The 17,822-nt window shown below is 49.3% G+C and overlaps 1 protein-coding gene and 1 long non-coding RNA gene across 2 annotated transcripts in view; both read left to right on the top strand.

Annotated features, from left to right (window-relative positions):
* The window catches only part of Dg (Dystroglycan), a 29,346-nt gene extending 24,514 nt beyond the window's left edge, over window positions 1-4,832 (top strand). Inside the window, exon 4 of the mRNA XM_089563135.1 lies at window positions 55-4,832. Coding sequence (XP_089419261.1) covers window positions 55-2,825 — 2,771 coding nt within the window. The 3' untranslated portion in view covers window positions 2,826-4,832. The remainder of the gene's footprint in view (window positions 1-54) is intronic.
* A 2,427-nt stretch (window positions 4,833-7,259) lies between these two features.
* LOC149325143 (uncharacterized) lies at window positions 7,260-12,153 on the top strand. Its single transcript, XR_016286215.1, has 2 exons — window positions 7,260-7,773; window positions 9,539-12,153. It is a non-coding gene; the product is annotated as an uncharacterized LOC149325143 (long non-coding RNA).
* Window positions 12,154-17,822: the final 5,669 nt, after the last annotated feature.

A 17,822-nucleotide genomic window follows, 5' to 3' on the forward strand; every position in this document is an offset into this window, starting at 1 on the left:
TGTACTGATTCTCGCCATTGTGTCGCATTGAAAATGGTGTTGCCTTGGCTGCAGGGGAGTCCCAAGCCCAGGACGTGTTCTCCGTGGAAGTGTTGGAAGAGGAGCGGGTGGCCACCCGAGGTCCCTGCGGGTCGGGAGACCCCGTGGCCGTGGCAGTGCTGACGGTTGACGCCGATGCCGTCCGTGCGGCACCCCTGGCTCGAGCCCGCCTCCTCTCCGGCCTTGCGCAGTTTCTCGGCTTTCCCGTCGGCGAAGTGGCCCTGTCGGCCGTGGCTCCCGGTGAGCCGGCCTATGATGAAGCAGCCCTGCTGGCCGGAGCTGGTGAGAGCCCGCTCCGCCACACCCAGGGCCTTCGCCTGCGCTGGCGCGTGGGCTGCAGCAGCGACATCGAAGCATCGCACGCGGCAGCACTGAACCATCTTGAGACCGCGGCGAGGAATGGGACACTGGCAGGCGTGCTCGGACATCCCGTTGTCGGCTGGCATGTGTCGAGCGTGCAGGTACGGAAGACACGGGCGCACAACGTCAACAACCACGTTGCGGGCACTCCCCTTCTGCCGGCCGTGCTTCCCACCGTGGTAAGCAGCAGCAGCAGTCTGGAGCCAAGCGAACAGCCCATGGCAACTCCCGAGACGCGCATCGTGCCCACAATGGCCTCACCCGTGATGGGGGTCCCCTCGTCCCATGCCCACCGGCACCACCATGGCGAGCACGCTAGGCACGGGGTGGCCCCGTCGCCCACGCTCTCCATGGTGGCCTTGCCCACCGCTCTTCCACCGGGCCACACGCCGCCGCTGCCACCCATCCGACCAACGCGCACCGTGACTGGCTGGCAGCCAAGCAGCATTCAGGAGGCGACGCCCACCTTCGGCCCCATCCAGCCCACGAGCCGGCTCCCCGAGCCGTCGGCTATTCCACCCATCCAGCCATCCGTGACCAGGAAGCCTGGCAATACACGTCCCACACTGAGCAAGCGGCTCCAGAAGCTGGTTATGACGGCAGGAAAAGTGTGGAGCTTCCAGATCCCGGACGACACCTTCCGCGACGAGGAGGATGGGGACACGCGCAAGCTGAAGCTCATGTTCCTCACCTCGGCTGGCACGGCTATTGAGCCGCGCTCGTGGATACAGTTCGACCCCGAAAACCAGATGCTGTCGGCCTTGCCATTGGAGGACAACATTGGCAAGTACTCCTTCCGGCTGGAGGCGATGGATGCAGAGGGAGAAACTGTGCACGACCTCATCGAGGTCAACGTTTGGCAGCACCAGGCCGCACGCGCAGTCCATCACAGGTTCAATGCCACCCTGAAACCTAAGCGGTGGGAATATCTCAACAGTGTGGACTGGCAGAATGCCACCGTGCGCCGAATAGCCAAGTTCTTTGGGGACCCTGATGAATCACAGATCACAGTGCTGGCTGTAACCTCCGACCCTGTCACACTTGCGTGGAGCAACGATTCTCTGCCTAAGCACCCCTGCCCGCGATCAGAGCTGGATGCGCTATACAGCCAGATGGCCGACAGCTCGGGGGCGCCAACGCCGAGCTTCAAGAAGGCCTTGGGCAACCTCAAGCTGCAGTTTGTGTCTGCAGACTACTCTGGCGTGTGCCAGGACCCCATCACGGCTGCGCCCCCCTTACACAACAAGGCACCCAGCCGGCGCAACTCCATCGGACAGATTAATGCCACCGTGGGCGAGATCCTGCGGTACCGAATTCCAGACGACATCTTCTATGACTTCGAGGATGGCAGTACTCAGTACCTGGCACTGACTTTCCTCTCTGCAGATGGGCTCCAGCTGCCCGAGACTTCTTGGATACAGTTCAACGCACGAACCAAAGAGTTGTATGGCTTGCCCTTGGATGTGGAGATACCCAGGCACGAGTTCCAGATGGTTGCCCAGGACAGCGCTGGGGCAACTGTGACAGATGTCTTTGTTGTTGTGGTGCAGCCTCGGGCCCAAAAGAAGTGGTCAGTGGAGTTCAGCCTGCACTTGGACGAGGACTTCCAGGCATTCAGCCGCAACATCAGCCGGAAGGTCACGGTAGCCTGGAAGCTGGCACAGCTGTACGGAGATCCTGACCCCCGGTTCATCACAGTCAACACCATCAGCAAAGGCTCGGTCGTGTATGCATGGACTAACAACTCGCTTCCTACCAATGATACCTGTCCAACCAAGACCATCATGGAGCTGATGCGGCGGCTCGTGCACGATAACCAGAAACCGACACAGCGGCTCATAGAAGTGATGCGCCCCGATTTCCATGTTCTGAAGGCAGACACGATGCCGCTTGGTCCGTGCATGGACAAAGGCATTCCAACCACATTTGGTGCGGGTCAGGGAACGGCTGCGGCGCCCAGTGTGCCACCCTCTGGTGAAGCAGTTCCTCCAGCCGATGATGACGACGTGTACATAACCACCATCATCCCGGCAGCCGTGATAGCGGCAATGCTTCTGCTGGCAGCGCTCGTCGCTTGCCTCCTTTATCGCAAGAAGCGCAAGGGGAAGCTCAGCATGCAAGACAGCAGCACATTCATCAACAAGGGCATCCCCATCATCTTTGCTGACGAGCTGGAAGACAAGCCGGATCCGGCCAAGCCCCCCGTCATCATGAAGGAGGAGCGGCCGCCACTTCCACCACCCGAGTATCCACGCGGCGCCACTCCGCAGACGGGGCGCCGCGCAGCGACCCCGAGAGGAGCCGACATAGTCGACAGTGCCGCGCCGTACCAGCACCCGACGCCACCGTTTGCATCGGGTCGGGCTGACCGGCGGCCCAAGGCAGCGCCAACCTACCGCCAGCCACCACCGTACGTCCCTCCTTAGTATCATCCCCATTACTCTTCGGAGCGCGGCTAAGCCCGCACTCCACGCCAGCTTAGGTCGGACAGAGGTGGCACTGCCCTTCATGCGCTCGGGATGTAAGGAAGCGGCCAGACCAAAGAGAAGATGCACCGGTCCGCCGTCGCCACGCACCGGATGATGTGCACGGCGCGCAGCGCATGTTGCCTGCCTGTCTCGTGTGTCGCACCCCTACCTGGCATCCACTGCAGTCCCAACTAAGCTGAGACGGGAGCGTGGCTGGCTTCCCAGACCTATGTCATGGCTGCATTTTGCGGGCAAGTTGCAGAAGTGAGGCGAAGCACACCTGCTGGGCTTTGTCTCATGTCTCATTGCCCTGCTGTTCCATCCTCCTGTACGTACGGTGTCTTCGCTCCGTGCCCTGTTTTTGCATTGCCCTCTACAAGGTGTGCTGCTCGTGGCAGCAAACAGTGTAGCTAGAAGCGCCCTGCAAGTGCATTCTGTGGGGCACTCTTCTCCCTCGGCATCAGAGGCGAGGGTTGGCTCTTTGTGCAACAGACTTCCGTCAACCTAAACAAGGACAGGCATCAACAGGCATCTTTGTTTGCGTTTTTTTTTCCCCCCATTTCTCTGCGCATCGTGTTTCAGCAAGGATGTGAGTGAGCTCCCAACTTGGAGCACTCCGTGCTGCACTGTGTCAGAACTCGGTAATTCCATTCATTCTGATAGTGACGGGGGCCATGCATATTCTTCCACCTGCCCATCATAACAGGCACACTGTAAAAGCCTGGAAGCTAACACTGTTACACTTGTCACTAGACGAAGTAATGGAACGATCAAAAGAACTTTTACAACGTCGGGCTGGAAACCTTGTATGCATGTATGGCAGCAGATTTGTATGTCATCAGTTTTGCTCAGCTTTCGTGAAAGTTTGCACAGAACAGTGGGGCAGTCTTTTGAATCTTTCGCACGTGTTTTCATTGTGCCTCGTGCACTGTCGGAACCAGGTGCCTATGCACCAAGGAGCCTAGTTGTGTTCATCGTAATTATATAAATATATATAATATGTATATGTATATGTTTGTTCTTGACATGTACATGGGCAGGGCCCCTGTGCTTTTGTGTAGCTACCTGTGTGGTGCATTGTGGGCCTCACACATTAACGATCATAAGCACCTGGAAACACTTCTGCTCACTAACAAGAAAAGGCTTAGCAAGGTTGTAATCATTGTTATATCTTCGCAAGCTTACTGGTGAAACATTTGACGACAGCAGTGCGTAATCTCCAAATTATGCGTAATGCAGTGTGCCCATCACAAATTAGCACTGACAGAGTTTATGACGTTCATTCGCTGACCTATAGCATTGCACAGACCTTGGTGGGACGTTATGCAATGGGACCGATACATTCATAGTTAGACAGTTCTTTTTAGCACCTTGGGCGCACATCGACTGATGCCTAAGCATTGCGCTGTGCTTATCCACAGTGCTGCAATGAGCTGCCCTACAATTTCAGGAAACAGTGCACTTGAGCATTACTTAGCACATGAAAAATGGTGCTTCTCTGGGCATGTGCTGCCATTTGCTCGCGGCTGGCTGTGAAAGCATTTGTACAAAGTATGCAAGGTGGTCGTTCTGGCCGTTTGCACATTACTTGATGGCATATCTCGCTGTTTTCGTTTTGCTGTGTCTGAGATTTCTACCAGTGGTTTTTAGTTCAGTTGTCAGTGTGTTGGGTGTAGGTTGTGTTGTCCGGTGGACTGGCTGCTTTGAATATGTGCGTGTATGGAATTGTGTAAGTGCATGGGGACGCCTGCTGCCGAAAAGCGTGGCAGCACAGAGCGCCAAAGAAAAAAGCACTGCCTCCTGGTGCACGCAGAATTGTCGTTTTTATTTTGTCGTGCAACAAAATGGCTGCCGGCGCATTGGCATGATGGTAGAAGGAACTGTGTGTTGGCATGGGCGGCTTACAATCATCCTAAGTCAGTATGTAACTCGTAGAGTTCAGGTCAATAAATGTGTTGACTTTTACGTGCCATGTCTTTTCTGTATCTTCAATGCTGGTGCTGCAGACAGCGAAGGTGTCGGAAAGTCCTGAACATTTCACAGTCACTGCGACGCCATGTTTAGTGCTTTTGACGATACCGTGGCAAAACTTTCAGCTGAAAAGCCTAGTGCGGCTGGAAATGGCAGAAAAGCGAGAATGCATGTCATTGAGTGGGGAGTTGCTTATTGCTGTGTGTTGGAAAACTCTCACGACGAAAAAAATGCATGTTGATCAAAAACTTACAGCAGGAGCACTCACTCGCCCTGAGCAAGATGTAGTTAAAATTAGTGGAGGTTCTGAACCTATTTTTGCAGAAAGATGGAGCATTCAACTGGGTGTTGCATCTGTTACTGGCGCTCCTGAAGGCCTGGTGAAAAGCCCACATCAAGGTATTCCACTAATGTGAACACCTCTGGTTTTCGTCCTGGGGCAAAGGTAATGTCAAAGGACTCTGGTGGTGTGAATAGATTCAGCGGTAGGATGAGTACGGTGGAAGAAATATGATCCAACGGTGGTGCGAAGCGCAGCCAGTTAGTGCGGCTTCTGCACGGCATGGCCACAAGGGGCAGCACCAGTACTGGGAGCCTTTTCTGTTGCTCGTCGCGGCTGGCACGGACGCTCGCCTGTTTGAAACAATTCTGATTGGCTGGAGAGACGTCGCTTGATATTTCTTCCCACATTCCAGAGTATAATTCGACTCCCTGTCACATGGATAAAAAAATATTTACTGCTGGCAGCTGGTTCCTCGCTGCATATATCTGCATTTCGAAGTTAAGGAGAGACAATGTTAATGGCAGTTGAAGAAAACACTCAAGTGAGCATGGTGTAACAAGCTGGTGCAAGGGCATCTAATAAATAAATCCTAGCATGTGCAAGCTGTGCTTTGCTCCTTCTAGCTCACGTGTATTATGTTACAGAACAAGTTGAGGATGTAATAATGGTTTCTGAATTGTACACGCGATCCAAATGAGGAAACTTCATTTTCGCTGAAATATCAAGCATAAGCATATCGCTGATTTCTCTTACGGAATTTGACATCAGTCTGATTGAATGCTTTGACCTTCAAATACAGAAAATATAGAAGCAAAACACAACCAGCACCACCTATGTTTGGTTTCTTTGGCTTGGGTCGTAACAACTGTCAATGTACCTTGGGCCATATCAACCATAGCCTGGGACGTATCAGCTATCAATGATTTCATGCCCATGGTGTCCTTTTGCCAAAGGCGCTCTGCAGCTGAACAGTTTTCCACTGTGGCGTTACGGCTGCTGGAGATTTGAAGCCTCGTGGAAACCATGCGAGATGGGCCCTCACTCGATCATTTGAAGGTCTGCTGCCAGCTGTTCGAACCTAGATCATCTTTCACATTCGGGCTCAACTGCAAGCTACGCCAGCTTTCTGAAGTTCCTCGAGAAGGAGGGAGAAAAACGTTCAAAGAACAGAATGGCGGGTGGGCACTCATTCCAGGAGCCCATTGGCTTTTGCTGCCGCTCTTGCCCGGTTCAAAAGCGAAAGCTGGTCTTCCGAATGGGAGCTGGACGGTGCCGCCTCCCTGTCCTTAGTTATTGGGTCACTGAGGCGCAATGCGGATCGTACGAATTTGGAAATATATAGCTGAATTTGACGGGATCATATAAGTATTCGATTGCAATTTTCTCAGAATGGCCCCTTGCTCCGTGTTTAGATTTTCGTGTGGTTCGGCGTATACTCCCTCGTTGATCTGAAATGTTGGAGTAAATCCCAATAGCGTAATAGTGGTCCTGAATCATTTTCCTGCAAATGTTGGGGGACTCGGGCTAGTAGCATGCAGGCAGCGGCGTGAGCGCCTTCGTTTCAAACATCCGCAGTGTCCTGGAGGTCCATATGACTGTGGATTTAAAGTCCGTATCTTCTTTAGTTCTGAGTGTTCTGTCTGCGTGTATTTGAATCCTTCCTCTCGTATAGTTACGACATGCAGTTTGGGAGCCCATAATTACAAACGAGACCTTCCTGGAAACCGTTGCTAAAGCAATCACCTCCACCTGGGTGATTCCTTGGCATCGAATTGATGCCTCATTAACTCGGGGAGGGTTCAGGGAGGTACCGACCCTCTCTGTTTTACTATTTTTTACTTTTTATGACTAGGGTTCAAGGCTGTCGCCGGACGCTCCCTCCTCAGTTATTTTTTGCTTTCATGCGGGCTTGTAGGCATGTGCCAAAACGGAAGGCGCTGACGAGCAGATGACGCGACATCCCGGCTACGCCCACCCTTCGCCCGCCAGTCAGAACGACGCACCAATGGAATGCCTTTAGCGAAAGCGTTCCGTATGACGTCAAACGAGCCAGAGTAGAGGTCGAGTACGTTTGCTTGTGGAAGGAAAGAACGAGCGGGCTTTGATTTGAATTTTTACAGCTTTTCGGGGCGCGCATGGCTCTAGCAGTGATGGGAATGCTGCGCCAATTGCGCCAATCTGCGCCATTTCGATAAAGCTGCTACATGCTGCTCCAAAAAGGGGCCTTTTTGCAAAATTGCGCCAAAGCTGCGCCAAAACGAGCCGTCGCCAACGTCAGGTACTGCCCTGTGAGGGAACTATGCTTGCGACTGTTGTCCGCCATTGAAGTCTGAGAGTAGCCGGTAAAATCCAATACGATCCAGTTCTCAGTCTTCGTCTAGAGTGCTCCGCATGGTGCTCCGTCTACTTCGTCTCTGATGGGAGAGTGTGACTGAGTGAGGGTGTCGTGAACGCGTCACGCTTTCCACCGCGTCCGAGCTCCGAGCGTTTCCGGTGGGCCGGCACCGGAGGCCAGTAGTTGGTGGAGTGGGCCGTGGCTAGGCCTTGGCGCGTCGGTGCGCGCTCTTGCACTTTCCCGCCGCTCGTTCGCCTCGACGGCGTGGTTTCAGCGGCGTCGTGGCGGCGTCACGAAGGCGCTCTCGAAACTGAAAGGTAAGCTTTTTCTCTTTTTTTGCGCCTTTTAGTTTATTCAAATGAGTCTTTCTGGACATAAGAGCTGATGAGTCAGTGTGGCGGGGTTCAAATTTAGAAACTGAACATGACTTAACAGTAGCAAATTGAGCGAATGGCGGTGGATGCACGTTTCAGGACCGTGGTAGTTTGAGCCTGCAAGAGAGGGTGCTGTTAATTCCCGGTTTGTTTACTTTTTATGAAAGAGTACTTGTAGTTTTGTGGCGTTCGTCTTACGCTAGTATCAGCTTCGAAAGCCCTGGAGCACGTGGCGTGCTGGGCAGCCGTGTAACGTCGCTCAGTAATTTCATATTGCCATCCGCAGTTCTACGAATTCCGTGGTTGAAATAAAGCTACAGTGACGTCCGGGCTGCCCATAACAACCTTGCGGCACGAAATGCATAAAACTCGCCGGCGACCGGGCCATTCACGCGCTCCTTTATTCACTCGGCATGCGAGGTCGCTTGGTAGTTTCGGATTGTCCGGCTGCGGAGCCTACGGAATGCGTTTTCCTGACATCACTTGGCTGATTGAAAGACGTCCTTAAAGCAGTGCCTTTGCAGCGTGAGCTGAAAGTGTTATATGGATATGAGCACTGAACTCATGCTAAGGAGTTTTATGTAGCGGCTTCTGAAATAAAGTGTATACCGCGGACGTATATGACGCCGTACATTTCTCACGGAGTTGGTGGGCCTTCTGGCCTTCGTGCTCGTGTTGCTGCCGTAATTAAAAAAAACTTCCGAGGCGAAAATGAAAGAAAGTTCCACGGAATGCGGTATTTTGCGGCCTTCCGGCTATACGATGAAGCAACAAGCGTCTTCTGGCGCGCCCGCTACGTTCGTACGATTTTGGCGCTGCGCTGACGGCCCTGTCTGTTGTCGAAGCTTGGCAGGCTTTGCGAATTTACGGCGGAAGCTTTCAAAAAGTAAGGGGAAACAAGGTCGTTTTTCAGGGCAGCAATTAACGGGCGGGTAAGGGATACGTGGGAGAAAGCCTCCACCCTTCCTCGGCGGTCGAGGACTGCATGATAGCGCGATCGCGCGCTCAAAGCAGGTGCGCTCTTTGTCGGCGAAAGTGGTACTGCTTTTATAATTACACGTGTCCGGTTTTTAGAATGGAGCTTGCTCTGCCAAACATCTAGACAGAAGCCTTCAATACTTTGCAATTAGTGAGCTGCAAATTTTTGGCACTTTGCTTATTCTGGATTTATCACAAACTGCTCTTTTGTTTTTACGTGTTCAAATTAACGTTTATCCAAATTAACGTTTATCCAAATTAACGTTTATTCATCAAATTAGTGCAGGAAAGATTGCCGGTATGTGCAGCTCAGGTGCTCTGAAAGCCCTGAAAAAGCTACTTTTGCAGCTATTAGTGCAACAGCTACAACCCAAGGACGCTGCAGTGAAGGGCTCTGGAAATTTCGACCACCTAGGTATCTTTAACGTGCACTGACATCGCACGGCCCTCTGGAATTTTGCCTCCATTGAAATTTTGTTAAAGTTAATTTTTAATATTCAGTTCTGTATCGAGGAACGTGTTGCTATAACTTGTACTGCCACGTTTGAATGAAGTGTATAATTGTTAACCATGACTGTTGTGGGAAAAGAACCGTAGTGTTTCCTGGGTCTTTATTTTTTTTTAGAATATGTTTAAGCACTCTACAATTATTCTCTAATTTACAGGATCATATTGCTTGCATAACAGCTTTTTATTTCATCAAACTAACATTATTATTTATCGTTTGCAGGACGCAACAGCAAATTTAACTCTGGCATATTGAAAGATGTCGACTGCAATGGAGATTGCTTCGAGGTGTGGTGCAGACCAGGAAAAAGGGAAGAAAATGCTTATTGCATTATTTGTAACCAGACAATCAACTGCTCACAGCATGGTGTCACAGCAGTGAAACGACATTCACAGAGTAAAAAGCACTTGGAGCTGACCAGTAAGCTTCGGGGCCCTGACGGGAGGCTGAAGAGGCCAGCTGCTGTTCAAGCATCGTTGGATTTTTCATCATCGACAGGCATGATGACCCATGCAGACCGTGTCACAGCTAGCGAAGCACTTTTTGTTTTGGCATTGACGATAAAAGGTCTCCCATACTCATGGGCGGATACGGCTACACCCCTTCATCGCTTGATGTTTCCCGACTCAAAGGTGGCTAAAGACTTCTCCTGTAGTAGGAAAAAAGTGTCTTACGTTGTGTCAGATGGGCTTGGGCCTTATTTCAAGGGACTTGTGCATGAGGAACTGAATCGTCCTGGTGTGTTTTACAGTATCAGTGTAGATGAAACACCACTGCCAGAACAGCGGTGCCAGCAGTTTGATGTTCTCGTGCGCTACTTTTCTGATGCTGAAAAAGGAGTAGTGGTCGAGCACCTGCAGTCGTTTCGTTTGGGGAGGGCAACGGCTGATATCCTTTTGAAATGTGTAAATGAAGCCACTGAAAATATTCCTCGAGCAGGGTTTTTTTCATTTTTCAGTGATGGTCCAAATGTAATGAAGTGTTTAAAGAAAAAATTGACCCAGGAAAACGGCCCCTTAATGGAAATCGGAGAGTGCTCGCTGCACAAGGTGCACAACGCGTTTTCATGTGCTCTTGATTCATTTGGTAGTGAAGTTGAAACTGTAGTCAGTGACGTGTATTACTTTTTCAAGACATCTTCGGTGCAAAGTGCCCAGCTCCAAGAAAAACAAGAGGCTCTTGGATTGCCTGAAACTGTGTTTTTGCGTCATGTCAACTGTCGCTGGTTGTCTCTTGTACCAGCCGTGGAGAGACTAGTCGAGCAGTTTTCTGCCCTAAAGAGCATCCTAGACTCCCAGAAACCAGTGCGTGCTGCAGGTAGCATGAGGGCGAGACTAAACAGAAACCTGAATGACAAAAGTTTCTACGCAAAGGCTCTGTTTGTGAAGAATGCAGGTGACCTAGTTGTGGGATTTCTGACGCTGTTTCAAAAGAGTGAACCTTTGCTGCATGTTCTTTATGATGAAATGGTGATGATGTTGAAGAAAATTTTGGGCAGATTTCTGAGGCCTCAGGTGTTCATATTGAAACAGGGACATGAGCTCGCTTCCATTGATGTCGAAAGTTCGCAGAATTGGAAGGAAAGCATAGTAGTTGGGGCAGATACTGAGGAAGCTATGAAATCTTGGTCTGCTTCAGAGAAAGCTGAATTTCGACTAGGAGCTAGGTCATTTTACATAGCGTGCTCAAAGTACCTTCTGACAAGGCTTCCTCTTCAGAATTTGACACTTCAGCACCTCAGGTGCTTGCACCCAAACACCCACTCCCAGGAGTCTTCAGCAGAATCCTTCAGATATCTTGCAAAATGTGCGCCTCAAGTGATACAACCTAGCCAAGTTTCATCTCTCCTTGATGAGGTGACACTCTTAAGCTCTGAAGCGCTGAATGTGGGCACTGATGGGCCACTTGACAAATACTGGCATAATATATTTATCATCAAGGGCGCTCAAGGTGAGAGAAAATATCCGCTTTTGACTAAGCTTGTCAAGGCCCTTCTTTCGCTTCCGCATGGGAACGCTGATGTTGAGCGAGGCTTCAGCCAGAATACAAGGGTTTTGAATGAGAGGTCGAACCTTTGTCTGGCAAGCGTGAATGGTATTCGCCAGATTATGTCATTTGCCAGAAGGTACAACAGTGACCCATGCCAGCTTTCAATTTGTCCAAATGTCATTAGGGCCGTTCGAGGCGCATCGAAACGGTATGCAGAGCGCATTGCCTGCGAACAAGAGAAGTCGAAAAGGCCACGTGCAGGTGCGGATCCAGTGCTAGCAAGTGCCAGCTTGTCTAAAGCACAAGCGAAACAGAAGGTAGATGAAGCGCAGCACATCTTCAGAAATGCTGAATTGCTGATTGAGCGGGGCATGAAGCTGAAGAACTTCAGTGACATTGCGAGTGGCCAGGCAATATTGAGCCAAGCTAGGGAAAAAATGAATGATAGTGTCTCTCATCTGGCTGCCTTTAATAAGGGCTCAAAGAAAGGAACATAGGCCTGTCCATCTGATATCAGTATTTTTAAAGAACATGCCTAATTCCCTTTCATTTCTCTTGATTCTTGTGCGAAGGGTTGTCATACATGCTTACTGCAATCCAAGATGGTCAGTTCCTTTTTTTCTCGAAAGCAGGTTTAGTTCAGTGGCTGCTCCTGTTTACACTCATAATTTATTTTAATATTTTGAGTACTTCGGTCTCAGTTCTTTGTTGCTGGTGAAGACAATATTTCTTTGTCTTGCGGTACAATTACCATGGTAATGATTACCAGTGCTAGTCAATATACACTTTGTGTGTTTCTGTATTGCATTGCATTGATGTATGCTGTTACAAATAAACTATAAATTTGTCTTCTAAGCTTTTTTTTTCGGAAATGCCGGCTCTTGCTACAAAACAAGTGACGCTTGCTACAAAGCGAATATTTTCCTGCTACAAGGCCTGCTACAAAATGGTTTTGGCCATTCCCATCACTGCTCTAGTATTTTGCAGAGGTTATCTTCGATGCCTCATCCATGAAGTGGGCTTGTTTTTCTAAAATGGGCTGACCCTGGTCAGTTGCCCTTTAAAGAATGTCACGATAGCCTCCAATGACTTGTCGTCCAAGTTTGCTTCCATTTCGGTGGTCACGCGATCCCTGCCAGGGCAGGTATACCTCCTCGTGTGCACGAGTGCGGCACGCACTTGCCAGGTTGTGATCTCCTTGTCGTTTCCTCATTCTATGTGTCCGTGTATTCTGCCATCTCCAGACTGACACCCTCTGATCGTATGTATCTCCTTTTAAGTTCTGCAATGAGCTCCCTTCCGCTCCCCTTGAAGTTGTGTTGGCCTTCAACAGATTTGCTTTGTGCTGTGTTTTGCTCTTTCCTGGTTCCATCAGACATCATATGGACCGGTTATCTTGGAGTCGCAGAGGCGCCAGTTAGCCGTGGTCAAACTCGAGGCATACTGCTCCGCATGCTCTGTAAGCTCTGCTGTTCTTTTCTTTAGTTTCCTGTTTAGCTTCTGCCTCCTCCACCTCTTTGCGAGACTTATTCTCGCTTCCCATAGGTGCAATAAATGAAGGTGAATGGCCAGAAAGTCCTCTGATATCGTAATCATTTCGGTGTGAGTTTCCACCTTCTCCAAAAGCGTTTTCTTCCATGCTTCATATTCTTCAATGCTGTAGTCCTCCTTTTTGCTCCTACCCTCCCTGACTTTATCCCAATTTGTAATTCTCGCTGCCCTCCTCTTCCTGCTGCTCTTGTTGCACTCCACAGTAGTTTGCAGGATGAAATGATCGCTTCCCAAGTACTCCTTCCAATTCTCTCCAGACTGCATTTCTTAGATTTTTACCTGGGGTCAAATCTGGATTAGTGTCCTTAGAAACACTATTGCCCTGTCTAGTAGGCTCGCTTGGGTCTGTTAAGAATGTTAGCGCTTCATTCGTAATCGCATCTGCTAAGTGTTTTCCCTTCGCAATCTCTTACGAGTAGCCCCATAGGTAGCTTGCGGCATTGAAGTTGCTTAGACATTTGCCTAAGAAGCTAGGGGCTGAGGCTAAAGGCACAATGTTGCCTGACAGGGCCTCAGCCCCCTACTACATGACAAACAAGCATACAAATTACAAAAGTCCGGCGGGCCAGAACAAAATAGTATTGTTGATAAGAAAGAAGAAAAAAAAACAAAATAAATGAAAAGTAGGAACAAAAGTAAGCGTTATACAGAGGAAAATACGAGGTCTGTTGGAAAAGTATCCGACTTTATTTTTTTTTTGCGAACACCTGATGGATATGAAACAAGCGCGCTTACAGCAGCCGACCTTGAACCCTCGTGCGCATGCACGGATTTTTTCCCGCCTGTCAATAGCGCCAGTCGCTGGGAAGCAGCGTTTGAGTGAGGCAGTGCGCAGTGCTCTCGTCGGTTTTTTGTTGCAAGGAAAACGGCGGAGCGAGAGGAGCAGCGCTACTACCTCAAATTTTGCCAGAAACTTGGCGATAGCCAAGTGGAAACCATTCGAAATGTTCAGACGGCTTTCGGTGATGATGCTATGAGCAGCACACAGATTAAGCAGTGGTGCAACTGGTTTAAAGACAGCCGCACATCCGTGGAGAGAGAGCCACGCTCCGGTCGGTCATCAACATGCCGAAATGACCAGGTAATTGCCGAAGCGAACGCTGTGGTGATGCGGGACTGTTGTGTGACTATCCGAGAAATTGCGGAAGAGGTGGACATCAGCAATGTTTCAGCACATTCCATTATCACCAAAGATTTGGCCATGGAGAGAGTGGCAGCGAAATTCGTGCCGAAGCTGCTGACGGTGGAGAAAAAGCAGCTTCGTGTTGAAGTCTCACAGGAGATGCTGGATTCCACAAACAGTTACCCTGACTTCACCGACGCCGTAATCACTAGTGACGAGTCTTGGGTGTACGGGTACGACCTGGAAACCAAATGCCAGTCGTCACAGAGGACGCATTCCACGTCACCAAGACCAAAGAAGGCCCGCCAAGTGCGCAGCAATGTCAAAGTGATGCTGACTGCTTTTTTGACTCCCTCTGTGTGGCACACCACGAGTACGCACCCCACAGGGTCAAAGAATGACTAAATAGTACTACAGGGATGTCCTCCATCGCCTACGTGGTGCTGTGCGGCGCAAGAGACCGGAATTGAGGTCAACAAGAAATTGGCGCATCCCTCGCGGCATTGCTCCTGCACATTCCTCTCATTTGATTCAGACTTTTCTGGCGAAAAACCAGACTCTTGTAGTTCAACAGGCTCTTTACTCTCCTGATATGTCCCCCACGACTTCTGGCTGTTTCCTAAAATGAAGAGGCCATTGAAAGGAGCGCCATTTCAGAAAAGAAAGGACATTATGGCTGCAACGACAGCAGAGCTAAATTCCATTCCGAAAAGGGCCTTTTCGGAATACTTCCAACAATGGCAGCACCGCTGGGAGATGTATATGAAGCCCCAAGGAGACTACTTTGAAGGTTATTAGGTTTCTAACGCTCCAGTTATGCCAGTTTGTTTTCTTCGACCAAAGGTAGGATACTTTTCTAACAGACCTCGTACATACGGAAGAACATACACAGGAAAATACATACACACTCAGCAAAAAAAGACAAAAGCGCTTGACAAAAATTTGCATTTCCCCTACAATTAGCAGTTGACCTGCATTAGCTGCAATCTTGGCTTTTCTAATAATTTTCTCGGTCCTGCCCCATGTATCCTTGGCCTGCTATAGATATTTACAAATCAAAGTGCTCTTGCTTTCTCTTCGAAGTGGTAACATATTTATACGCAAGTGGCCTATGGAGCTTAACGTCCCAAAGCGACTCAGGCCATGGGGGACGCCGTAGTGAAGGGCTCCGCAAATTTCGACCACCTGGGGTTCTTTAACGTGCACTGACATCGCAAGTACATGGGCCTCTAGAATTTCGCCTCCATCGAAATTCAGCCGCCGCGGGCGGGATCGAACCTGCGTCTTTCGGGTCAGCATCCGAGCGCCCTAACCACTGAGCCACCGCGGCGGGGCCCGTCATCGATGCGAGGAAGAGGGTAATTTTCCTTGTGGATAATTTTGTTGAGGCTGCGGTAATCGACGCAAAATCGGATTGAACCATCTTTCTTTTTGACAAGTACCACCGGCGAAGACCAAGGGCTGTGAGACGGACGGTTGACACCACAGATGTCCTCAACTTGTTTTGTGTCGCCCGCCGTGAACTCCACCCCTGTTCTATTTGTGCAGAAATTCCCTTTCAAAATAAATAAATAAATTGAACGGAGCTATACTCGAACGCACTTGTCCTTCACAATTCCATGCGGTGCAGAAAGCGCTAAAATGCCATTGTCGGAGCTAGAACGCTAGGCGGTACATTTTAAACTACTGTTCCTCCGCCACGTTCTCAGCTGTTCGAAAACGTGCGAAGTAGTTCAAAAAAGATATAATCATTTTTTATTCATGTGTGACCATAGGTGGTCGTCCCGGGTAGCGCTTGGAGAACCAGGCGAGAGCCTTGTGCTATCGGCAGACCACGTTGGGCATTGTCTATAGGTGTCAACAAATTTTTCACCCTTCTACCGATTGCGACCCAAGACGCCGTCTTGGAGGCTTTTCGCCGCAACGAGATCCTTTCGCGATCGCATAAAACGGAGAGCACGAAAGCACACAGCTCGATTCGACCGAACTGATACAAAAGCTTTATAACTTTGGAATAAACAGAATACTTATTGACTTTATAAAAGCCTATCTTGACAACCGTGCACAGTATGTTAACGTAAATAATAGTTCTTCAGATAGCCTTCCAGTGACATCAGGTGTACCCCAGGGGTCTGTCCTGGGCCCGGTTTTGTTCCTTATTTATATCAATGATATTGTTACCGAGATAGACGCTGGAATAGTAGTTAAACTTTTTGCGGACGATTGTGTTGAGTACACAACGGTCAGGTCACCACACGATCAAGAACTCCTTAAAGCGAATCTTGGCAATATTTACACCTGGTGCGAAAAGTGGGAAATGGCTCTGAACATAAAAAAAATGCTCTGTTCTTCGTGTCTCAAACAAGAAGCAAACATTAGCTCACACATACAATATTGGCGGGGATGTAATTAACGAAGTATCAGCTGTAAAATATCTAGGAGTCACAATAACATCAACTTTAACCTGGAACAAACATATTGACAACATATGTTGTACCGCACGTAAGGCCTTATGGGGGATTCGAAGAAAATTGGCGACAGCCTCAACACAGGTGAAGCTCACTGCATAGAAATCCCTGGTTAGACCGATTTTGGAGTATGCGTCATGCATATGGGACCCCTACACCAAAAGAAATATAGATAAGTTGGAAAAGGTACAGAGAATGGCCGTCCGTTTTATTTGCAACCGCTACAGACGAACAGATAGCGTAACACAGATGATTAATCTCTTGGATCTTCAGACCCTCCAATCCAGACGCACAGAATACAAGCTTAAGTTCTTGTACCTCCTGTACAATAATAAGACAAAAATAAACAAGACTCTCTACCATACCCCTGCACCTCGAGCTAACACACGGTTTAACCACGGGAAAATCTTAAAAGAATACCAGGCTTGCATCGATTCATTTAAATATTCCTATTTTCCTACGACTGTGTCCGACTGGAATAAGCTGCCTCAGAATGTTGTCGATTCTCCTGACGAAGTGGAATTCATTGCTGCTTTGAAAAGTTTGAATGTATGACTTTTTTCTTTGACTTCATTTTGTATTTTTGTTATTATTCATGTGTTTCCCACTCCTGCTTGGACTCCAGAAGGAGTCTGCAGTATTCCTAAATAAAATAAATAAATAACCCAAGCCGCGCGCAAGAGGCCACCGGACCGCTCGCCGTTCCGACCAGCTCCGACTGCTAGCACCCTGTAAACACGAATACGCCTATTTGGGGGTAAAGAGGGACTAAGCTGTCCTCTAGCGCACTTCCTCTCTAGTGCAGCTAGTGTTAGTGCTATAGCAGCGTCTTCCGGCTGCTGTCATGTCCTCGCTCTTGATTGACGGTCAGGTTTGTTGTTACTATTACTCTGTTTGTTTGACCTCTGTCATGGCTTCTCGACTGGATAGTCCGCCGCGTCCATGAAGGATGTCCCCTCTGGTTCCCTGCATTTGTCTTGTACCTGGCCAGTGCTATTCTTGTGGCCTGGTGTGGATGCATGTTTCATCGTATTGATGCTACGCGTAGTTTGCTTCATTCTTCCGAGGATGTCTTCTTTGGATTGCATTGTTATGCCTTCCTGTTGTTTCCCTAGTTATTTTAGTGTCTTTTTTCCTGTGCTGCTAGCCTCTGTTTCTTCGCGTTGACGTGCGCTTCTATCAGTTCTTCTACTTTGTCATGCATGCCCAAAGCGAGTAGCTTTGCCGTGTATACGCCTTTTGGAAGTCCCAGCTAGACCTGCTTATGCGCTTTTAAAATAGATGCGTTTGTTTCTCTGCTTATGACGGTTAGAGGTTTGCGTACGGGTCCGCGTATGCGATTCTGCTAACCATTGAAGCTTCTACTAATCTTCTC

Source organism: Amblyomma mixtum, chromosome 10, assembly GCF_055824585.1.
Source record: "Amblyomma mixtum isolate Tamu chromosome 10, ASM5582458v1, whole genome shotgun sequence".
In the NCBI taxonomy this organism is placed as follows: domain Eukaryota; kingdom Metazoa; phylum Arthropoda; class Arachnida; order Ixodida; family Ixodidae; genus Amblyomma; species Amblyomma mixtum.